At 38.5% G+C, this 25,859-nt stretch overlaps 2 protein-coding genes across 4 annotated transcripts in view; one reads left to right on the top strand and one right to left on the bottom strand.

Moving 5' to 3' along the window:
- Positions 1–2,967, bottom strand: part of LOC136876441 (ATPase family AAA domain-containing protein 2) — a 456,642-nt gene extending 453,675 nt beyond the window's left edge. Inside the window, exons 1-3 of the mRNA XM_067150416.2 lie at positions 2,945–2,967; positions 2,593–2,832; positions 2,302–2,494 (exon numbers count right to left, since the gene is read on the bottom strand). Coding sequence (XP_067006517.2) covers positions 2,302–2,494; positions 2,593–2,673 — 274 coding nt within the window. The 5' untranslated portion in view covers positions 2,674–2,832; positions 2,945–2,967. The remainder of the gene's footprint in view (positions 1–2,301; positions 2,495–2,592; positions 2,833–2,944) is intronic.
- A 325-nt stretch (positions 2,968–3,292) lies between these two features.
- Positions 3,293–25,859, top strand: part of LOC136876440 (replication factor C subunit 1) — a 42,641-nt gene continuing 20,074 nt past the window's right edge. Inside the window, exons 1-2 of one of the 3 annotated variants that reach the window (XM_068228438.1) lie at positions 3,293–6,703; positions 23,841–23,997. In XM_068228438.1, coding sequence (XP_068084539.1) covers positions 3,534–6,703; positions 23,841–23,844 — 3,174 coding nt within the window. In that variant the 5' untranslated portion in view covers positions 3,293–3,533 and the 3' untranslated portion in view covers positions 23,845–23,997. The remainder of the gene's footprint in view (positions 6,704–23,840; positions 23,998–25,859) is intronic. The other 2 variants (XM_068228437.1, XM_067150415.2) reach the window with 2 other exon arrangements.

Genomic DNA, 25,859 nt, shown 5'->3' with positions numbered 1-25,859 from the left:
TCCATACCGACAACATTTTGGGGACAGATTCATTCTGCAAGATGACAAGTGCCTGCACTGTTCCAATCTTGTGAACCTCTTTCTTCCTTAGTTGGGCCTATATCCAATGGATGCACTGACCTCTGGTGTCTCTGGACATGAATCACATTGAATGTGCCTGGGATATGCTCAAACAGGCAGTGCAATAACAAACAAATCCAACTCCCACCTGGCCGTACGACTGATGTCAAAGAGTAGGACAGGATCAACCAGGAAAGCCTCAAATGTCTCGTGGACAGCTTGCCACAACGGGTCCGATCATGCTTCACTGCACAGGGTGGAGTAACACCATACTGAGAGTTCAAAATTATAAGTATGGGTGACTCTACCTAATAATACTATGTATGATATTGGGAGTATGTATTTACATTTAATAATATATTATAATTACAGTACTAGTTTGGATCCTATGAGGATCACCTTCGGCTTTTATACACACCATTAATAATTAGTCACCTCCTTACAGGCCATCAAGGCCCTTGGAAGAGTGGAAGGTAAAGGCTTCCACCATTGTTACCCAAGGCACGTGATGGGGTAGAGTGGTTAGCTCTACGCCCGGCCGCCTTTGCCCCCAGGAATTAACGTGGTACTCATTTTTGGTGTAGGCTGAGTGAACCTCAGGACCATACGCACCTCCGGAAGTGCACCATTAATAATTAAAATACCAAATTCAATGGTTAAAATATCACATTATCACACAATCTTTTGTTTTACAATTTAAAGAAGTATTGTTCTTTGATCTGACCACTGAGGAAGGGAATGGTTGAGATTTCCCGAAACGTTTGGTTTAATAAATAGTTGTTCTTTCATTTAATGAGTGTATTGATCAAGGCGGATTCAAATAAACTATTTTAAATAGTTACATTATACATTCAGACTAGTCAATACGGACTAAACACAATATTAACCTATCAGGGTTAAGTTTATTAACAGATTATCTGTACTGTTATTGGCGAGCTTGGGCCAGTTGTGATGAAGACAAGTTTCCTAATTGTCTCTGATTTCACCTCCTCATGTCTGGCCTCAGGGCTGCCAGAATCAGTAAAAATAAGAAAAATACACCATTCGAATTTATCATGGCATGCACCGGATAACCATACTTTTTGTCACTAGTGAATGTCACATATTAGCTGGACTTCAGGGGATGTTTAGAGGCCTGTTGGCTGCTTGGCAGCTTTTTGCTTGCCGCCAGATCAATGGACCTGTCCAGACAATTACCCTTATCTATTCGAGACCAATGGTTTTTCCTGACCATATACTAACCTATCCAGATCATATTCTAACTATCCAAACCAATACTTTTCTCTCCTTTTAATTCCCCAACAACGTTGGCAACCTGTTTTTATTACTTGTTATATCATCCGAGACCCACCACATTCAATCTCTAACCTATTTTTCACACATGGTCAACGAAAACTTTTACTGTCCCTAGGAAACATGCAGTCATCACACCAAGCTAATAGCAACATAGAAAATGGTTGCATTTCACACATTTACATAGTCTCTGTTTTAATTCTTCTATACAAGTAAGAATACTTCTAGAGGCCAGATGGTGAGCCCTGGCAAGCAAAGAGGAAGGATCTCTCCTCATTGCTACTTCAAATATAACTTCACATCATTCTTATATGCTTTTACAGTTTTCTAATCACGCAAACCTGCTGCCCTGACAATAAAACAAGTGTTAAAAGTCACTAATTGTGGGAAAGACTTATGAACTATTTCCTCAATCTTATACAAACTTATGACATACAATACATATTTACACATGCATTTGAAATGTATCTACAGCATCTTTCTCTTACTAGTCTAAATCACAGGAGGAAGAATTGAAAATAAAAGAATAGAAATTACTTTGCAAGATATATACATGGAGTCATTAAATAAAATTACAATATGCTTAAGTCCTCAAAGCACTGTCAGTGGGATTAGCAAAAACTGCAGAAAATATTAATACATCCTTTCAGAACTTTGTCTACAGATGAGCATTTGATTTACTGACAAAGAAAAGCACATGCAAGACACGCCAACTAGAAAATTGCGCTGAACAATGAAACACAACTGGTACAAAGCAGTTTATGGATTTTAAGGCATTAGATTGTTAGATTCTGCACTAATCAGAAAAGCCATTCATATTATGTATTGCAATGCTAACAAACCAACACGTGCAAAGTGTCAAAGACTGTACCTAAGATGCAGGAATAGGGTTTAAAACAAGACAATAGCAACTGTGCATACACACTAGAAAAACGGGGCAATTTCTACCTTGTTTTCCATATCTGGAGTGCAAAGCGCAGTCCCCCGAACTGCGACTACGTTCATTACTGCTAAACACGAAACGATTCCGTAATTCTCGGCCCCAAACTGAATTTGTTTGAGGTGAGTAGGATTCGTCCTTCTCTGATTCCCGATGACTGTTATCACTCCCACCTTCCTGGAAACCAATTATCCTGGAATTCTATACATCGGCGATGCTTAAAGCTGATATAAGATATAAATTATACAATAATTTAACTTTCACTCCAAGAAATGGGTGTAGTAGCATTTTCATCTTACCTCTTTGATACTGAGAGAGTCCTTGACCGGCATAACTGCATTCAAATCTTGATTTATATCACAGCTTCTCGTCTTCACCATTTTCAGACATACAGTCTTGCAAAAGAGTTGCAATTATTGCGACCCAAGATATTTTTTATCATGTAAAACATTCTTGGTTCTGAAGCTACAACAGTTCAATGGCCGATGTGTTACTATTTTATACAAACTACCGGAGTACCCTTGCTCCGCAAACGCAGGCTGTAAGAGAAAAATACGTTTCAAATGTCACAGAAGTACCAGTAAGTCAGAGTACTCATATTCAATCCAAATTATTCAACGTTTCAATACTCAGGTGACAATAGCAACTTACAAGGCTATATAGTTCACTCGAATGCCGAACACAACGGAATGGCGGTACTACATGGTGCGAAACATACATGACACAGAACCAAATACCCGAAACACTATGAATTACTTTTTAATTTCGTTAGTTCACTGTTTTGAACAACTCTCATGAAATAATTCCAATAGAACATTTACATCTAAATTTAAAACAATACTTCATACCACTAAACAATATCTCATTCGCACTGAATAACAAGAAATAAATACAGAATGTAATTTCAGTTTTATAGAGTACATGTTTTCAGCACTGTAAGACAGTTGTTAACAAAGATCGACTCTCGGCGCTTGCCAAAACACTGGTTGAGTACGGGTAGTCGTGATCGGTCGTGAATAACATGTACGAAGTGCGGTAAAGTCGACTGAAAGTGAAGTGTTGAATAGTGAAACTCTGTAAAACTGTGCATTTGTTTATTGTATTAGGGCGTAGTGAGTACGTTTAATGTCCATGTGTAGGCTAAGTATGAAAATTGTGCTGGTCCATAGTTGTAAACAACAGCTCAGTGTTCTTATGATTCCAAGATAAAGGAGGGAAATCGTGCGTTCATTTCTTCAAAATGTCCAAAGATATAAGATCGTACTTCTTGCCGAAAGGTATGCAGAACAATAGGAATGTGGAAAATAAGCCTCTGCCCAGCAAAAAAGAAGGGAAGAAGTCTCATAAGAGGATATATGTTATAGATTCTGATTCAGAGGGAGAAAAATCTCCACCAAAGCGAAATAAGGTCTCCGATAGGGAACCCAAGGATTCCAAGTCAACGAGGATTAATAAAACTTCATCTGATTTGAAACCTGTTAATGTAGCTGATGCTTTCGGGACTACCAAAGTTAAAAGATCAACCGAAAAGAACGTAACCAAGAAAAGCGATCATCCACAAGTATCTTCAAAGAGTGGGAATTTTGAAGAGACTCATTCCGACCCTGACTTTGAAGAGACATTGCGTCAAGTTGATGAATTGGAAGCAGCTTATCTAGAGAAAGAAGGGAAGAAAGATGTACCTGACAGTCATATGGTGGTAGACAGTAGAATAGATGATACTTATAAACAGTTTACCCCTGAACAGAGTAAGGGGGAGAGTAAAGCCAGTAACATTAGTAAGGAGGTAAAGAAAGCCAAAGAACGAAAACAAACTGAAGAACATACGCAAATAAAACAGAGCCTACCACATAGTTCCAAGCATGCCACTATGGCAGAAAATGAGGAACATAAAATAGACAACCAAGAAACCTACAGTCCTAATGGAGATCATACAAAACGAAAGCGAGAATCACCTGACTTTAGAAATGATGAATCTAGTAAGACAAAGGAGAAGAAACAAAAACATGAATCATTGAACAAGAGGAAAGAAAATGATGACCCAGTCATTAAGGTTAATAGTCCCAAACAGATATCAAAATGTCCTAGTTCTGGGCCTAAATCCCCATCCAAGAAGTTGGACATTCATTCCCCTTCTGTGGATCCCATTGAGAAGAAACGTGAGCATGCTATCCACTACCTGAAGTATTTACAGAGAGAAGGCCCAAAACATTTAGGAAGTAAAGAAATACCCAAAGGTAAGCCTGGTTGTTTATCAGGATTGACATTTGTTATAACAGGAGTTCTTGACTCCCTTGAGAGGGAACAAGCTGTTAACATCATAAAGGATTATGGTGGGAGAGTAACCTCTGCTGTTAGCAAGAAAACTAGTTACCTGATACGAGGAGACGACCCTGGGACCTCAAAGATAGATAAAGCCGTAGCATTTGGAACTCCGCAAATAGATGAAGATGGTCTCTTTAAACTAATTGTGGAGAAATCAAGTTCACTGCCTGATAATCAGCGTGAAGGATTTAATGGCAAGAAATTTCAGGTCAAGAAAGAAGATACTGTGGGTAAAATTGAGACTCCTGATAAAAAAAAGTATTCTCCCAGTGACCCTTCTGTGCCTGAGCCTGACCTTAGTATATTGCCACATCAAGATGAGGAATCTGCCCAGACTTTAAAATCAGAGAGTAAGAAAGAAAATTTACATTCTACAGAACCATCTCTGTGGGTTGAGAAGTACCGACCTGTCACTTCAAAGCAAATCATTGGTCAACAGGGAGACAGAAGTGCCATGAAGAAGCTAATGATATGGTTGAAAAATTGGCATAAAAATCACTCCGGTAACAAAAAACTCCCTAGACCAAGTCCATGGGCTAAAAATGATGATGGTGCTTATTTTAAGGCAGCTCTTCTCTCTGGTCCCCCAGGTATTGGTAAGACTACAATGTCGCATGTTATTTCCAAGGAGTTAGGTTTTGATATTGTTGAATTCAATGCTTCAGACACCAGGTCAAAATCACGTCTACATGATGAAGTATCAACATTGTTGTCCAGCCAAAGTTTGTATGGATATTTTCATGAAAGTGGACCAAAGACAACATCACCAAATCATGTGTTAATTATGGATGAAGTGGATGGAATGGCTGGTAATGAAGATCGTGGTGGTGTTCAAGAACTTATACAGTTAATCAAGAATTCACAAGTACCAATCATTTGCACATGTAATGATCGTAATCACCCCAAAATCCGAAGTCTGGTAAATTATTGTTTTGATCTTCGTGTTACAAAACCTCGAGTTGAACAGATACGAGGATCAATGATGTCCATTTGTTTTAAGGAAGGTTTAAAGATTCCTGCAGACGCAATGACTGATATGATCATTGGGGCAAACCAAGATATCCGTCAAATCCTGAACCACATGGCAATGTGGACTGCAAAGAACAAATCCTTGTCTTCTGAAGAAGCAAAGTTAGAGTCGGAAAAGGCTAAGAAAGATTTGAAGATGGGACCCTGGGATGTTTTGAAGAAAGTTTTTTCTGCCGAAGACCATAAGACCATGTCAATTTTTGACAAATCTGATCTGTTCTTCTATGATTATAGTCTGAGTCCTTTGTTTGTACAAGAGAATTACTTATCAGTGGTGCCAATTCATGCAGAGGGGAAAATTTTGAAGACTTTGGATCTTGTTGCTAAGGCTGCTGATAGTATAAGTATGGGAGATGTTGTGGATAGAGCTATTCGTAATAATAATGCTTGGAGTCTTCTCCCTGTCCAAGCCATGTTCTCTAGTGTTCTTCCTGGTGATTATATGGAAGGTTACCTTAGAAGTCAGATAAATTTTCCCTCTTGGCTGGGAAAGAATTCCCGCCGCAACAAGCTTGATAGATTATTGCAAGAGCTCCAAGTACACATGCGACTTACTACTTCTGCCAGCAAAGAGGCTATTAATCTTGATTATCTACCCAGTATCCGTGATGCAGTGTTCAACCCTTTGATTCAGGACGGAACATCTGGTATACCTGCAGCTCTCAAAGTCATGGAGGATTACCACCTTATTCGTGAAGATTTGGAGAGCATCATTGAATTATCAACATGGCCAGGAGATAAGGATCCAATGACCCTTATTGATAGTAAAGTGAAAGCTGCTATGACACGAGCTTACAACAAGGAAGGTATCATGACACCCTATTCAGTTGTGTCGGTTGTGAAGAAACAGGTTGCTGGCTCTTCTCAAGATTTGGTTGGGAACGAAGAAGTGGAAGAAGATGCTGTAGACGAGGACAAAGACGATGAAGATATCACACATGATGCAATGATCAAGGCAAAGAAACGAACTGCTACAAAAGTGCAGCACAAAGAAGCCGGCCATAGTGACAGCAAAGGAAAGGGGAAAGGAAAAGGCAAGGGGAAGAAGAAAGCTGAGTAAGTTAACTGTACTCCTACCAGCAGTAATTTTTGTGACAGATATCTAAAATTGTAATTTTGTTAATATCGTCCATGAAACAGCAATATGTTGTAACCCTTGATTGAGTTATGACGTTTTGTCACTGGATAAAAACATCTCCAGGGATACATTTTGTTTCCCATGAAAATAAAATAGAAATGTTTCTTGAAGGTATAGTCATTTTTGCTAAAGTTTTTAACGCACAAGGCTGAAAATGGCAAAATATAAATTTTGCCCAAATTGAGGGTTACGATATATTGCTGTTTTATAGACAATAATACTATCAAATATTCATTGTTTATTTCCTAAAAGATACTTCTTACAGGTAAATATCCATTGTCAGTATTAGAGAGTTGCTATGTTTCTGCCTTATATTTTGCTGTAAAATCTGTTGCCCTTCTTGTGTGAATTTTATATTAATTGTTTTCTTTTTTTCCACGTGATAAGTATTACTATGAACAATTTGTTCCATCATCATTAGAATTCCAGCCCTAGTGACAAGACTTTCACACCCGCGGAATGACTTTCGTTTGTTTACACGCTTGCGACCTTCTCGGGAAGGATGTTTTCAAGCAGTGATCAGTGCTGCCAACCTCTGTACTTAGGAACTAATGAGTGAGTGGTGCTTCGATAGCTGGTGGTGGTGATTATTGTTACGATTGGTGAGGATTTGTTCTTGCGGCGCGGATGGTTAGGATGGGACCTGGACAAGACCATTGATATAGGGACAAGCAAAGGGGGTCTGGGGGCATAAGCCTCCAGGTCCAGAAGACCCAAATCAGCCCTAGGCCTCTAGTTTTGTGTGGAAACACGATTGGTCTGCACTGGTGCTTGCCGAGTAGACAGTTAGGATAGGACCTGAACAAGACCATTGGTCTGGAGTGGTTCTTGCCGTGCGGGCGGTTAGGATAGGATCTGGACAAAACCTGTGATACAGGATCAAGTAAAGGGGGTCTGGGGGCATAAGCCCCCAGGTTAGAAACTGCGAAACGGCCCTAGGCCTATCGTTTCGTGTGGAAGCACGATTGGTCTGGACTGGTTCTTGCCGTTAGGATGGTTAGGATTGTATCTGGACAAGACCTGTGATATAGGGACGAGCGAAGGAGGTTAGAGTTAGGTTCATGTTACATTTCCGTGCCCTTTTCTTGTGTTGGGGCTGGTAACGGATTATGATGAACATTATTGATGGGAATGAGATCACGTGCCACTTTTCGTTGGCCAATAGGAATGCAAGTAGCTACTTCAGAAATGAAAATGGCGTGTAATACTCTTTATTAGGTTATAAAAGTGAATGTAGTTCTTGGGGCAGGTAGGTGGGTTCCTGGACATCGCAAGGTTTCATTATTTCCACTTATAACATTAGAAATATCTTGTCACTAGGGCTAGAATTTTACCCCATCATCACCATCTTTATGTTGTTCAACAAGAAAAATATTGCTTGCTGACTTTTTAAAAGGAATCTAGGTAGAACTATACAATAGCTCCTCACCCAAGACGGAGCAAACTGCAGTGGCATGCATGTCAATATTCTCTTGTTGCTAGCATCTTACCTTACCCGCATGATAATTAATCATAATACGAAATGTAGACAAAAACTATCACACTAGGCCCTCTTATTATGGAGGAATATTGCACAGTGTGCGTACCTGACACAGTTCAACTAAAGATACTGTTCTTTTGGAACACAGCTCTGCATGGTACCGTTGGCAAATTTTCCCACACAAATCACGAACACAATTTTCATCTGGTTCGTGGAAGTACGAGGCGTGTTTTTTAAGTACGGTCCGTTTTGTTGTAGATACTAGTAGTTCGCGCGCATATCGCAACGAGCGCGTGCGTCGTATACCGGCATGCCTCGGGAATGACTGTGCTCAGTTTCAGCTCTGTAGCTAACCTGTACGGTTCTGTTCTGTGCTTTCAAAATGTTTAATACTATCAACTCGTCCGCCGCGTGTGAGGTTCGGTCAGTGATACGGTTTTTGTCAGCAAGGAACCTGTCTGCTGCAGAAATTCATTGACAGATTTGTGAATTGTATGGTGATACTGTTATGAGTGAAAGCAAAATGCGTAAGTGGGTACAACAATTCAGAGATGGCCATGACAACGTCCATGGTGAGGACCGCTCCGATCGCCCTTCTTTGATTAAAGACGATTTGGTGGCTTCAGTTGAAGCAAAGATTCGTGGTGAGAACAGGCACTTCACAATAACAGGTCTCTCAAACAAATTTCCTGACATGTCGAGATCTGTGCTTTACAACATTGTTTCTAAACACCTAAAGTTTAGGAAACTGTGCTCCCATTGGGTCCCAGAACTCCTAACAGAGGACCACAAAATCCAAAGATTTGAGTGTGCGATGAAGTTCTTGACTTGTTCATGACGAAGAAGGTGCCGGCTTCTTCAGTCAGATCGTAACTGGAGATGAAACATGGGTTTCGCATATCACGCCCGTATCAAAGCAACAGAGCATGGAATGGAGACGCACACACTCGCCTGTAAAGGTGAAGGCCAAACAGACTCTGCTCCAGCGCAAAATCATGGGGTCGGTGTTTTGTTGGTCGACTTCATGCAACGAGGAACCACTATCAATGCAGAAGCATTACTGCCAAACCCTGAGAAAGCTACGCAGAGTGATTCAAAACAAAAGACGCGGCATGCTGACAAGGGGAATTGTCCTTCTCCATGGCAATGCAAGACCTCACACTGCAGGTCAGACCCGCGATTTATTGGTTAGTTTTGGCTGGGAAGTTTTAGACTACCCACCCTACAGTCCTGATCTTGTGCCGAGCGATTACCATCTGTTCCTCCACTTCAAACATCACCTTAGTGGCAACCATTACAATGATGACGACGACATGAAAACGGCAGTGAACTCTTGGTTATCAGAACAGGCGGCAAGTTTCTATGAAGAGGGTATTTTAAAATTGGTTACGAGATATGATAAGTGTTTGAACAAACTTGGCAACTATGTTGAAAAAAGTGAAGTATGTACTTTCTGAAAATAACTTTACTTTTTTTAAATAACCTTTCGCTGTGTACTTATTTTCAAACGGACCTTACTAAAAAACACGCCCCATACTTTCTATGGCACATGTTGTAATGGTATCCATGGACCACCAAGCACGTTATGGTATGCTACATTTCGTAACCTGAATTCATCCATTCTGACGTCGTGGCATCTGTTTGCTAAAAAATCTTTATTTAGGGCCTATTTATCCATTAGTGCCTTTTTACAGTAGCAAAGTTAGGGCTCGAGGTACTCTTACACTTAACCACATACTAATTAAAATCTTGAATAAAATACTAAGATACTTAAAATAGTTAAAACTACATAAATTAATAGAATTAAAAATGAATTTAAATAAATTACTAACTAAATTAACATTAAACATATTAACTTTATGCGCTTTGTCGTGACAGACATGATTAAGACTTTGTAGGAGAATTTCAGGTTGCTTGGTAGATTGGATCGTTCCCGAGCGGATGGAACATTAGAGTTGGGAAGTTTCAACTAAGGTGCAGAGAAAAAGGATAACAAACGGAGTAGAATCCCACGATGAGTTTACTATTTCCAACTGAAGTATGAACAACTTATGTACAATATGTACAGAAGTTATGACTCTAATATGATGAGTCTTAAGCTAGAAGTTGTCCAGCAAGCCGTCGTACTTGGCTACTAAGTACATAAACTCTTATTATGATTATTGATTGCATAATCACCCTGTCGACTGACAAGGGTCCTCACTACACTGCTCTGCGAATGTCTACAGAAGGCCCTGAACAGGGGTTTACTGGGGTTTTATATAGCCTTAACGGCCCCACCCAGTTGTTCTTGAAGCTTTTGGAATATTCTATCTGATGTATCATAGAAACTTCCATGCTTCTGACCAATCAGAGGCCCGCATCCTCTGTATGTTTCCTGTGCATCTTAATATTGCTAGCGGTCTGACCTATGTACTGGGTGAACATGACTCATATCCTCATGCTTGTGACTCTAGCCTTGTGACAACTTCTCTTGCTCAAGATTTCCTCATGGGTTAAAATATTACTCTTCAACTACAACTCTCAATTATGTGAATTATGAATTGTATAACAATTTCGTTTTTACTATACCTAACTGTACTTGTCTATGAGTACTGAGTTTCAGCTTCTTATGCTTGTTAGCCCTAATATATCAGGTTACAGCAATTCCTCCTACGTTCCTTCCAGTTCGATCCTCGGAGGGAATTGCCGTCCTGAGTTCATGTACCAGGGGGCACGGCTGCTTCTCGGCGCCACAAGCTCCCCCCCTCCTATGCAGTCTGCTGAGAGCTTTATCAGCATAAGGCTCATTTTAGTCAAGTGGTCACCTGATTAGTGCTCAGTGCGTTGTTCCAATGCCATGAAATGGTGTGCAAAAACATGCGCTGGCCACATTACAGCAAAGTGCTTGGCGACCGGGTGAGTGAGAATCCCCCAAATAGATAAAAAGTATATCCCTATATATAGACAGAGATATTTTCACTGACGACTGATTCAGCGACGTTTCTTATGGCAATTATAGGAAATAAATTGACAAGAGGATCCACCTTCTCAATACAGTATATCAAGTAAATAATATTACATCAGTGTTGGGACTAGTTTCAGCCACTTAGTGGCCATCTTCAGCCAAATAAAAATTCAACAGATTATGTGATAACTAAAACATATGTATATCAGACAAAGACAATGTTGCAGAAATAATTATAACATTAAAATACATGTAATGACAAAAATTATGGTTATGATCTTCTTGTCATAATATGATGTCTTTAAGTTGACTTAGGACCTCAGGCAAAGAACTAAGTCTCTAATGTCTGATGTAGAACAAGCACTGACTTGCTGGAGGAAGCAGGCAGGCCATGTAAAGTAAGGAGTGGATAGGGAAATTAATTAATTTATTTATAATTTTGTGGCAATGTTGAACAATGTCGGACTTAAATGACCTCCCTGCAACACTCATGGCATCTGCTCAATTGCCTCTGATCTAGACAGGTCGTCATCAATGTAAGTAAAATTTTTCTATAATAATGCATGAATTATCCTGCATAGGTAGTGATCCTATGTGAGATGTGGATATATGCCGGCTGTGCAACTCAGACATCCCTCCATATGATATTACAGAAGATTTGGATATCAGAAAAATTCCTAGAACAATGGACAACAGCTACAATTAATCCAATTCATAAGAAAGTTGAAAGAAGTAACCCAAATAACTACAGTATAGAGGTATTTCTATCCTTGACTGCACGTGTAAGATTTTCTTTATGATACTATATAATTGGATCAAAGAACAACTTGATCAAGATTTAGGTGACTACCAGGGAGGCTTCAGACCTTGGAGAAGCTGCTCTGAACAAATAACTTTGAAGCTAGTCACGGCATATTACAGAAAACGAAACAAGCCCCTTTCAATAACGTTTATAGATTTCAAGACGAAGCTTACGACTCCATCCACAGACCATTATTATTAAAAATTTTACGACATTTCGGACTTCACCCAAAGCTAATCATATTGATTGCACTTCTCTGATACAATTTCTAAAATTAAGTTCAGAGGAGAACTTGCTGAACCATTCTTGGTAACAACTGGTTTAAGACAGGGTGACGGATTGTCACCTCTTCTTTTATCTGTTCACTAGATTATGTTATGAGGGAATGGTACAAGAACAACTCGAAAAATATAAAAATTGCAACCCAGAAGGATAACATACATTTAAACTGTCTAGGATTTTCTGATGATCTAGCTCTTTTGGCCAATGATATTCAGGAAACAAAACAAATAAAATCTTTACAGGAAATAGCTCAGAATATTGGTTTGAAAATTTCATTTGTTAAAACAGAAATTAACTCAACTTCTGCTTGCAAACAAAATTAAGCTTGGAGACCAAGAAATAAAAATTGTAGAAAAATTTAAATATTTAGGTGAAATGATCACACATAACCTGAATGAGAAACCAGCATGGCAAAATAGAATAGGTAAACTGGTTACAGCATACCATGTTACCAAGAATACATATAATAAAATTGTCTCTCAATAGCAACCAAAATGAAACACTACAAAACAGTCACCAAGCCACAAATTACATATACATGTGAAACATTATTCAAAACAACAAACACAGTTGCAATAGATAGAGTACTCAAGTTAGAAAGGAGAATAGTGAGAACCTGTTTAAATAAAAATTATCAAGTAAACGAAGTCTGGAGACTAGCTTCCAATGAAACAGTTTATAAAGAAATATAACCCGTGTCTAGCACTATGTAAAACAAAAAAAAAAAAAAAAAAATAAACGAATATCATTCTTAGGGCATCTAATACAGTTGCCAGAAAATAGAATAAGTAGAAAAATAATTTTTAAAAATATGTAAAATTAAGGATAGTATTAGATGGATCACAGAACTTAAATAAGACATGAGAGAGTTGCATATTACAATAGAGGATTTAAAATACGAAACAAATACACTCAGCATATTGAAAGACAAACACACTAGACTACAGACGAAAATCAACAAACAGAGAATAAGACGAGTGATTCCAAAAGCAGAAAGAAAATTATGTTCAGAAAAGATGAAACAGTATTGGGCTGACAAAAAGAAGGAAAACCTCCATGAGCCTGACTGAATAGTCCTATGTTGGCTAAAAAATTAAAATAAGTAAATAAATAATAGGTAGTGATCCTGACCTATAAGTTGCTCCAGTTTATTTATTAGCACAGTCCGGTTTAATGAGTCAATTGCTTTAGCATAGTCTATAAACAAGTTTTCCTCTTGGAAAACAGAGAACTTCGGTAATATTTCCCATTAGGCACTGGATAGCACGAGTGGTTTGAGCGCCCTTTCCAGAAACCAAGTTGATCATCAGATATCATTGAGTTCGTTACAGTTGTTAGTCGGCTAAGTTTTAGAGTGAACAGGAGTTTAAGCCCTATATTCTCCAAAGCTATCCCAAGTTACAAATTTGGATCATTCGTCTTGCCTTTCTCCTTGTATAGTAGTTTGATGATAGAATATCTGCATTTCTCTGGTATCTTAGTCTGCCCAATGCATTGGTTAACTAAGACTGTCCAGGTACCAACGAGAAATGTACTACTTTCCTTCAGGCATTCATTAAAAGTGCCATCTGGTCCACTTGCTTTGCCATTTTTTAACTGGTTAATTACTTAATTTACTTCTTCGATTGTAAAGGGTTCTATATTTATTGCAGTGTTTAATGTAGTCCAAGTGACAGATGGCCTTGGCCTGTAGCATAGACTTGAAGTGCGTTGTCCACCTCTCTATGGGCATTTCTCTGGAAAACTTTGGTGCCTCCAGTTGGAGGGCTTTATATGGCATTTCCGTGGCCTGTTCCAATAGTGTCCTCTCTTGTGCTTTGAGATATTTGCTCCTCTCGACCTTGAGGATTTCTTTGTATGTCTTCCTCTTGTATTCATATCCGGGTTTCGATTCCACTATGTTTATCATCAAAGTTTTACGTAAGACATGCTGAGCGGATCTTCTAGCCTTATAACAAGTTGCATTCAACCATTGTTTAGATCTTCATGAATTTAGGTTTGATGCGTTCTATTGCTTCCATTAGAGTTGTCTCCAACCAGAGGAGTGTACCATCTGGATCAGGGTCTGGTTCTTTAATGATGCCTTGAATGATGTCTTTTCTCCTTTGTAACATTGTAATATCCAGCTTCCTAGATAACATATTTTGTGGTGGAGGAGGATATTTTTTTTTTTAATTACAGCATAAGAAGTTATATTGTTTAGGTAGTGGTCTTTTTTCCCTTAGTCCCATTTTTCCTTGTAATATTTTCCTGTAAATGTAAATATTTCTAGACACGGATTTGCAGGTCCCCAGCATTGGCAGTGAACACTATATATATATATATATATCATATGCAGTTCGTGGTAAGATTTGTAAGATTCATTTTCTAGAATTATGTACTTCATACTGAGAGTGGTGTAAAATTATATTCTTCGATGAAATGCCTTACTTCCATAACAAACTCATTAGGTTTCTCTTCTATATCAGTGGTATCACAAAAAAATCTGCTGCCAAATTTATGCTTGATCTTGAGAAAAATAATCTTGCTTTTCCTCTTGAACCGCTGCAGCCATGATTTGGAAGGTTTGAATGTTAAGGTGGTGTTTGGATCAATATGTGCTTTAAAAGACATTGCTCAGATTCGTAGCATTCTATTGCGTATAATTCCATGTTGGTTTTGCATTGCAATGAACTGATCATGTACCTCACTGTTTATTCTTTCATGTAGCACCTTCCTGTTTCTGCCATGTCGTCTCAGTGTATTTCCAAAGTTTTGCAAAACTGTCTCTTTTTATTTGTCTTTTTTGTGCCATTACAGTGGTGAATTTGACTTTAGGGGACATGTCTAGGGCTACTCCAGGAGGCCACCATTGTGGAGGATCATTTCCTCTTGGTTGCTTCGTACAATTTTGTAAGCAGCAGCCAAGTAACCTTCAGGAAATATTATTCTATTCCTCTTTGGTAGTGATTGAAAATACGAGGAACCACTGTTCTCCTCACTGCCACATTATGCTGGAGCCCTTTCTGAAGTAGTCCCATTTTCTAGCTGTATCGCTGGATCATCCCCAAAATCACTATTAATATCAAAAACTCAAAACATGGAAACACCCTGACTACACTAAAGGAGAATGGCAACTGGACCACGTCTGCATGGACAAATACCACCACAAAGAGATCTATAACGGCAAAGTCCTCTGAGGAATAGACACAGGTTCAGATCACTACGTAGTTAAAATTAAAATTAAACTCACTCCCCAGAGGAGACAACAAAAGCAAGCCCTTAAAACTAAAAGAAAAATAGATCCTACCCAGCTAATCAACAACAAAAATTACCAGAAAGCAACTGAAAAAATAAAAATCACAGACAAACTTGAAGACTTAGTACACAACCTTAAACAAATTGCAGAAGACCTAGCTCCAATTAAACCACGTAAAAAACACCAATGGTGGAACAGTGAATGTGATGAAACAGTGGAGAAAAGACATCAGGCATGGCTATTACATCAGTCCCAAAAGACAGAAATATCCTATCAAAAGCTAGTAAAACTGAGAAAAGAAACTACCCAAGTCTTAAGAAGAATAAAAAGACAACATCATAAAGACACCCTGCAGTTAATTGAAGAACAGTTCAGTAAAACTAAATCAAGGGACTACTACAAAACCTTCAGAAAGCAGCTCCAAAAATATGAACCCCCGACCCTACTGATGAAGGATGAAGATGGTAAGCTGGCCCATAACAATAAAGACAATGCAGAAATTCTGGCTAAACATTTCAACAAGCTTTTGAATTGTGAGGAACCTACAGAACTCCTTCATTTGGACACCAACACCCCGATAAAAACATCACCAGAAAACATCAATCCACCCACAATAAAGGAAGTCTACCAAGCTCTGAATAAATTAAAAAACTACAAAGTGCCAGGAGAAGATCAGACCTTTGCAGAAATCTGGAAATATGCAGGAACCTCAGCAAAAGTTGCCCTCCATCAACAACTTGTCTCTATCTGGATTAAAGAAGAACTACCAGAACACTGGACAACAGCCCTCATTCATCCTCTGCAAAAAAAAGGGGACAAAACCGACCCTAATAACTACAGGGGAATCTCGCTCCTAGACATAACATACAAAATATTTTCAATAATCATCCTTAATAGGATAAGTTTACAACTTGAGAAAGAACTAGGAGAATATCAAGGAGGTTTCAGACCCTGGAGGAGCTGTCCTGATCAGATCATGAGTCTTAAGTTGATAATGGACTATAACAGGAGAAGAAACAGAGATATGGTGATAACATTTGTAAATTTCAAGAAAGCTTATGATTGCATCCATAGAGAATCTCTGTTTAAAATTTTAAGACACCTTGGACTACACCCCAAATTAATAAACATGATAAAATTGACTCTCACCAATACCAAGTCAAAAGTGAAGTTTAGGGGTGAAACATCAGAGACATTTGAAATTAAAACTGGACTACGGCAGGGAGATGGGCTCTCACCACTATTATTTAACTTTGCTCTAGAAATGGTAATGAGGGAATGGTTTAGAAAATGTCCCCCCAAAATAAAGATTGGCCGAAAAATCAAAACAAATTGCCTGGGTTTTGCTGACGATTTAGCATTACTAGCAGTGGACATAAAAGAAGCAAAAACCCAGATATCAGAACTTCAAAACATTGCAAATAAAATTGGCCTCAAAATATCATTTGAAAAAACAGAAATTATGCCCCAAAAACCAACACAGCTAAAAGAAGTCACCATAAATGGTAATAAAATCAAAATAGTAACTCAGTTTAAATATCTTGGAGAAGTAATAACACATAACTTAAATGAAAAAATCTCAATCCAAGTAAGAACAAATAGATTAGCTAAAGCACAAAAATTAACATGGGATATCTACAAAAAGAAATGTCTATCAATAAATACAAAAATAAAACACTACAACACAGTTATAAAACCGGAAGCTATATATGCAGCAGAAACACTCTTTTACCTGAATAAACAATCAAAGACTGACAGACTTCAGAAAATTGAAAGGAGGATTGGAAGAACCTGTATCAACAAAAAATATCAGAAAGATGGACAGTGGCGGTTAATACCTAACAAAGTCGTGTACAAAGAGCTAGAACCCATTACAGATACTATGCGTAAGAGGAGACTGCGATTCTTTGGACATATCATGAGGATGCAGGACTCGAGACTTCTGAAACAACTAGTACAACACAATCTCGTCTCAAAAAATACCACAACAGGATGTAAATGGATCAGAGAAGTAAGAGAGGATCTGAAGGAAATAGGCCTTACAACAGAAGACACCAAAAATAAGATAAAATTGAATACAAAACTCAAGAATACAAACCTCCGCTTTACCCTTACACAAAACAAACCAACAACACGCACATTTTCAACTGAGGAAAGGGCACGAAGATCGGAGCGTCTGAAGAAGTACTGGGAGGACCGCAAAGCCCGAACAATCCCTTCAAAGAGACCTGAACGACGGACTGACTAAAGTGATCCTATGTGGTCATAAAAGAAGAAGAAGAATATCATCTTCATAGGTGATGTCTTCATCTGCCATAAACTATACTCTTCACCAAGAACGTCTTCATCAAGCAGCTGTTTTTCAAATTGTTCGAAAATGATGCGATCTGCCCTAGTTGGCTTTTCCTCCGATATACCGAAGAATTCTACTAACAACTTAACGACCACAGCTGATTTCATTTTGTAACAGCGTATGCATACAACTGGTCACATTCACCTCTAATACATAACTAGCAGACCGGTTCTGCATCTACTCCTTTCTTTGCGCTCCAAACTCCCCTCCCCCTCCTTCCACTTACAGCAGTCCATAGCACATCATATTGCACCAAACGTCATTTCTTATGTTCTAAAACTTAAATAAACTGATCTCGTTCAAAAGTCAGCCACAACAGTTGGGTACCCTTCCTTGTCAGATAAGTTGCATGGCAATGTCATGACATTCTACCAATTAACAGCTATTCGCACACCTTTATTTAAATCCTCCAAAATGTAAATATTTTTTCCAGTGAAATGTATGTCTTCTCTAACAACATGGTACAGTTGCTCCGAAGGGTCAAATTGTTGAATTGTCCAAACATCAATATCAGCTCTCCTCCTTGATTTCATGATCTGCCTGGGTGATGTTGCTCTCTTTCCGCATTTTCTCTGCTTCCTCACAATTGTGATGGATGTATTTCACATTCACAGTCTCCTCCCTAGAACTTCTATACATGTTTAGTAGCCTTACTGAATGGAATTAGGAACCCCTATCCTTTTCTTTCTTACACAATTTTACAATATTATAAATAATTTTTTTCCTCATTAGACTGAATAATATTACATATGGTTTATGGGATAATTCATCCATAGCTACAGTTTCAATGTCTGTTGAATAGTTTTATCACTCCCACATTACATTGCAGTACCGATACATTCTGTGAGATTGTTCCACATGGTATAAAAAACCTTGTACCATCAACCGGCCTAGTGTGTTGATAAATTTGACCGTAAAAGGTTCTGTATTTTCCTATATTGACTTTTTGAACCAGCCTTGAGTCAGCCAGGGTGTCTAGAGTCAATCTTCGTTGTAATTAGAATCAAACATTTATATTATTATTTTCATGTATCCATGACCCGGTTTAAGCACATACAGTTGAAGCATAGGCTTCACTCAACACTTGCATATTGTTGGCCACTCCCACCTCATGGAAACATGTTATTAGGAATTAAAAATATTTAACCTTGGAAATGCTGATATAAGTCTGTCCAACTTTTAATAATACAACATGGTTGTGCTTATCCGTTGCCTACGAGATATACAAGGCCGGGTAGTGGACCGAATAGAAATGCGGGTCGCACGTAGTTTTACGAACGTCCGCCAGGTGTCTCGACAATGTACTATGCTGTTCGTGCAAAATACATTTAATTAATAGGTCATGTTGGTTTTTAAAGACGTAAAACACGACAAATAATGTCGTTAGGACCACCTAAATGTGATTTAGAGTGATTGGATGTAAAACAAAGCACATTTAAGTTATATTTGGAATTATATTAGGCGAAGTCAAGTGCAATAAATAATAAAAGCAATACAATAAAATGACTTATAATGATCACTGCTCGTCTCACTCACATTTTTAAGATCTTGCAATTTCAATGCTTTGTGCTAAAGTTCTCTTCCAAGTCAAGAGCATCTGTAATTTTATGAGCTTCATTGTCGTGTATTGCTTTTAAAAGTTTTGTAATGAGAGTTACAGTCAGTGCTCTCTGATCACACTCGTCACATTTGAATTCCTCAATGAAATTTGGAACATCAAAAACGTTACGGTTTTTAAACTAAATTCGTATTGCCCAGATAACGTAAGAAGTGACACATAAAATTCAACATATTTTGAAGGGTAGCGTAATGCTCCACGATCTTTCATCCTAATGAGGCACATCAGCGGACTGTCAGCAGTGGCCGAGGATATCTGTCCCAAGCATGATTCACAGTTGGAATTTCCTTCCGCAACTCGAACAAGATAACCACCTATCATGGCCAAGGAAGACAACTCCAGAGTGACAGGTTTCTCTGAAAAGGCTCGGTGTCATTCTTAATATCATTAGCGTCTAAGATAATATAAAACTTGCAGATATCTTAGGCCTATTAAAAGAAAATACAATAATCGTGAATTGATTAGTTAGCTTACATTAGAGCGTCTCATCAAGTAATTCCAAAACTGTTGTTCGTCAAGATTGCGATTATAGTGTACTCTGGGCTTGATAGCCATTTCATCTATGATAAGGGATCCTAACGTTTCCTCCACACATGTTAAATGGCTTCATAATGGAGTCTTTCTTTAATGAGGGAAGGTATTCCAGCTTCTCCATTCGAAAAGCCGACATAATTCTTAAGAGTCTTTTGATGCGGAAGTCGGAGGCAGCGAAGTGATAACGAATCTGTAGCCCATAAACTGAAGTCTCAGTATTTATAATGTAAATTACAGAATCTGGATGACATCCCAGACGACCAAAGGGAACCTAATTTGCCCCCCTGTTTGGACATAGCAATTCTCCACTTCTCCTTTAAAACTGGATCGGCAGGAAACGATTGAAAACTCCAATGTTCTCCTTTCTTTGACAGATTGGACTTACAGTATGATATAACATATTTTATAGTGTATATGAAATCTACTTGGAGTTCATTTAAACACTAACAATAAGTGAAATCTATACGTAAACGTGTAAAAAACACTTTTCTCCATATGTTAATACACTACAGCAAATTCAGACCATAGCACAATGTCGAGACATCTGGCGGCAATACTGCAAACCTGGTTGGGGACGGTTTTTATGCTCAGAAATTCCCGGCCTTGTATATTTCGTAGGCAACAGCTTATCCTATATGGTCATAATTGTTATAAAGGGTTCTTGGAGTTGTTAGCTAGGAACGGTAGCACTAATTACTGTTTCTTATAAGATGGAATTATGCAAATAAATTCAATTCTGGTACTGAATCAGCCACCTGGTCTGCATATCGACTAACCACATGTTCAAACTGCCAAAGTTTCAACATTTAACGAAATTACATACAAATGTGTATGAAACAGTATCGACAGTTGTACCAGCAGTAGCCGACAACACACCACCAGTTTTCATTGTATTTCACTCATTTTTAAACACGTGTATTTTGGCAACCTTATTTATGAATCAAATATAAATTGTCAACTGCTGAGTTTAGAAACATTTGTAAAATACTTGTAATGTTTTCTGTTCCAGGTGAATTGCTAAATGCTGTAATAAAATTTGTTGCAGAGTAGCAAAAATTAGGTCTTAGTTTTGAATATTAATTCCCTGTCTAACACACTGCAATATCACTGAATGTAAGCTGGACACGCCATAGTATTGTGAAAGAAAAAGTTGTTTCATTTTTTCTGTACATTTCCAGGGCTTATATGTAAACTAAGATTGTATTAAAAATAAAGTTGAAAGTCTTAAAAAAACAAAGAAAACAAACAAAAAATACAATCTGTACGATAGTATGGCTGAAACCAGCCGGAAATTGCAAGAGCAGTGTTAATATGTATTTCAAATGGGTGGTCAACTCAAGCCCATTTGCCAGATAGAGTCGGTCACCATTTAAAATAATTTTTGCCAGTAAATTAATAGCAACAGGAAATTGTACTATAACCTGCAATATATGTCCTGTTATTTATCATCTGTAAGTACATTCGGAGTTTACCAACAATGCTCCCTGATGAGGGGAGAGTAAAAAAAGTTAGTAAAAAGCATCCGTCTCTAGCCCGGTTGACGATATGACACTTTTCTTGGATAAAGCACCAATTACGCCAGGGAGAAATATATATTGTGAAGTGTTTGCATTGATCTTCCACACTTAATGGTTTGGAACACAAGGCAAATGAATGTACAGAGGGAAAGGTAGAAGTTGCCTTAAAATTGGCATAATTATAATTGATCCGTTATTGGACATTATAAATTTCCCCCGCCCAGCTAACTCATTCCTGGTTGCCAAGCATTTCGCTCGAGTGTGCTAAGTTGAGCTCATCAGTTGGTAAATAGCAAACCTGCCAAATTTACTTATTCGGGACAAATATTCCTGATTCCCTATGGGAATCAACATCTATATCATTAACAATGGCATGTCAGTCTATTTTGTTGTGAATGCTTAGCCAGAAATAAAGCCTGAAATACTGGGTAATTCATCTAATTACATCTTGCAACATTGCGACCAGTGTCATGTGTCTTGCACGAGCTCAGGTGGACACCAGTTGGATGACCATCGTAGGGGCTGAGAAGTGGTGAGACGGGGAAAACGTCACTAGGCAATGTGTTGTTGTTTACACGTGACGCAGGCACTTGGCCACAAGCCAGCTGGACACACCACAGCTGTCTGACACCTGTGCGAGCGGGCTTGTACCAGTAGCAGTACTATTTTACAGTGTAGAACAGCCATTTTCATGAAAACTATTATTAAATCTCCGGTCTCGAAAGCCAAGAATAACAGCTGAGAGGATTCTTCGTGCTGAACACACGACATCTCGTAATCTGCAGGCCTTCAGGCTCAGCATCAGTCACTTGGTAGGCCAAGACCCTTCAAGGGCTGTAGTGCCTTGGATGGGGGGGTATTTTTAAAGCTACAGCCATGGAACTTAGCATTATTCATTGCTCCTGCCAATATCTATTAGAGGCTTTATTCTGAGAGTAGAGGTACCTTCCATCCTGTACTTTAACTTAGGCTCCAGTGCCCTACATAAATGATCTATATTTTTAACAAATTAAATTACTTGCACTAAATACTACACTACATATTATGCTATACTAAACTACATAAAATAGAACGAACAAACAATGCAGTAAATAAAAACCCATGGAATGTTAGAGTTGAAAGGAACTACTGCACCTGGTGACAGAGCAACGGATTTAAACAAGCAGTAGTTCCTGGCATGGCTGAGTGCACTCATATGTCGAACATGTAATGTGCTGTTGTTCTTGCATTCATAAGGGTGATTAGTACTTTTCATTAACAATATCCTTGATTGGATTCCAGCCATCCTGCAAAGCCTGTAACATACATGGGGTTTAATGATTTCTCGCCTTGTGTATAGAGCTTTAAGATAATGGGATGCAGTGAAAGCGTGACAGTTCAGTGAAGTTGGCTAGAGATTTTCTGAGGAATGTAATGGTCTTTTTTTCTTATATATATACATAGCTGTTTGATAGTTATAGCGGTTTTATGGTGGTGTTACCTGTTTGGTTGGTTAGTCTTTGATGACTCCTTCCAGCTTGTTCATGTTGTCATAGTGGTGAAGTGTCAGGCAGGAAGACCAGTAGTGTGCATATTTTTTCAGAATACTTATTGTCGCCAATCCTTCTGTTCTTCCATCCCTTCCTTTTGCTGCATTAAGGTTCCCTGTGATTTCATGTGAATATCTTGTTGCAGTTTTTTAATTATTATTAGGCTTATTATTTTCATCTGCAGTTTTTAGAATGATTTCTTCCTGGCTAACAAATGTATACGTTGGGTTGTAACTGTAAACGAGAGTTGTGGGGAAAACCCCTTCCAGATGTATATTGTATGACCCTAGCATAAGGATATCAGTAAGTCACAGTAGATGGAAATTTTCAGAGCAGTTCATAACAGTAACTGTGGTACCACTGTTTCAGCCATTTGGCGTACTTAAAAGACGTTTTACAGAGCCCTGGGAATGTAGAACCCTCTCCTAAATTATTTTATTTTTAACCTGTCAAGATCTTTTCCTTCCATTTTTATACCAGCACAAGATCAACTTACAACTTGTGCAAACTTCCTTTTATTCTTACCTAACATTCTGAACAGTATATCATCTGAAGGAACTCTTGAAACTTACTTGTGTGAAAAATATATGTTGTGAGGATGATTAAATTTATTTGAAAAAAATGTTGCAGTTGTAGATGATTATTTTTGTTTAAATATTAATTTTTAGGACTATTGGTTTAAGAATCATGTGAACTGCCTAATTAAGGCAGTAAAGGCTTGGCTTATTCAGAAAATATGTTTTATTTCATTTCAGGTAGGCTAAAAAATTAGAAATGGGACGATGACTGCCAGATCTGAAGAGGCTCTGAGTTTTACTCGCTCTGCAGCAGGAATGATTATCATTATCATGGTTAATCCTTGGAGCAAAAAATGGCTGAGTATGGAGCTGATCGTTGTATCCTACTTCGCAGGTTAAATACAGGGGAAACCTTTACTCTCGCTTCCCTATGTTTTGTATGGATATAGATTTGGTTTGCTTTGCTTTGCTATGTAATTACTGTAATATGCCATTGTTTTGTGTTAGTAGCAAAGCTGTGTGTTCTGAGAATACGAATTATTAGCATGATGTTTGAGACCATCGAGCTACCCATATTACCACAAAAACCGGTTGAAATCTTCCACAGCAAGCATCTGTTTATTACATAGTAACACTTCCTCACTTTAGAGGCTGCCTAAAAGGCAAAGTGTTTTCCATGGTTTCCCATTTTCACACCAGGCAAATGCTGGGGCTGTACCTTAATTAAGGCCACGGCCGCTTCCTTCCAACTCCTAGGCCTTTCTTATCCCATCGTCGCCATAAGACCTATCTGTGTCGGCGCGATGTAGAGCCCCTAGAAAAAAAAAAACACCTGGGATAATGCTTGTGCCAGATCTTTCCATCATGCTAAGCGCCGACGGTTAGACATCAGTGAGAGACAGCTGAGATTGTTAGCCTCAGAAGAGTTAAGTTCACAGCCGCTCACTGCCCGTGGGCTGCTTATTATGGGTTCAGATATCTTGAACAGAGTGAAAGAATGAAGGGATGGTAAGTGAAACAGCTGAACTGGAATTAAAATTGTCCACAGTCGGCTAAACTGAAAGAAAAATAAACGTTGGATTTAAAAAAATTCTTGACATACGTATGGGAAAGATAATGTAAAACATTCAATTAGATTATAAAGAAAATCACCAAAGTTGGTTTCTTAAAATACTTATTGACAATTTTAAGGCAGAAATCACAATGTCACTCATCAAAAGATTTTGGTAGGCAGAACTAGACAATTTTTTTCTGTATTGTGTCCCTACTCCCAATCAGAAAGCCTATGACTTCAATCTTTTCTAGGTTGTATGCTTCCTTGAAGAAAGAAATTGTGGGCTTATATATTCCCTTTTCCTGATCAATATAGTCAGGTTGACTTGCGGAGGATTCAAAGCTAACGGTTGGTTGGATCAGATATATATCCTACAGGCAGTCATATTGATCCTTCGAGTGCTTCCATTTTCTGCCAAACTGTAGATCTCGTTATGTAAGGTGAATCTGTTTCTTCTGATGATGAAGGTTCTTATTTGATGATATCTAGCGCGATGCGCAGAGTCTCGTTCCGCTGCCAGGAACCAAGGACGTGTGCAAATGTGTCAGTCTGATTGAGACAACACTTACTTTTCATGGTCCTACCAGGCACAAAATGAACTGCTGCTACATTCCCACATCTTTAGGCTCGCTCCACATGCTGTGTGATAATCTATCGTATTGGCTGACCCATTTATTGGAAACTGAATGTTGTTTAAAAAGGATAACTCCTTTGCCTCTGTGAGGGAGGTCTTTCCAACTATTAAACTCCAGGTTTCTTATTATTCCCCCTCAGTAGTATCCCAGCTGAGCTTTTTCAAAGCATTGTTTAGTCCTATGGAATATTGTGGATGTTTCTTTCCTCTGTTGCCTCTGTTTTTAGCATTCCCATCTTCGCCGTTTCTTGGATCTCTTCCTGAGAGCTTCCTCACATTCTTCATTCCACCCTATTTCTCGTACCATGCCCGAGTGTTTTCTTTGCGGTTTTGTGGATTTTTGTACATAGTTCTACCAGGTCCCCTTCTTACTGGTGTAGATTTCTTCAATACTTTCTTATCACCTTTCTTGAAAATTGGGATGATTATTCCTTTTTGCCAATCCTCAGGCACCTCCTTATTCTCCCAGACAATCCTGAGAACTCGATATGTCCACTGCAGGCCTACAGCTCCAGCTGCCTTTATCATCTCCACTGAAATTTCATCTATTCCAGCAGTTTTTCCATTC

Source organism: Anabrus simplex, chromosome 6 (genome assembly GCF_040414725.1).
Source record: "Anabrus simplex isolate iqAnaSimp1 chromosome 6, ASM4041472v1, whole genome shotgun sequence".
NCBI classification, from domain to species: domain Eukaryota; kingdom Metazoa; phylum Arthropoda; class Insecta; order Orthoptera; family Tettigoniidae; genus Anabrus; species Anabrus simplex.
The sequence above is the reverse complement of the archived record's forward strand: the minus strand, read 5'-3'. Positions and strand labels throughout refer to the sequence as shown.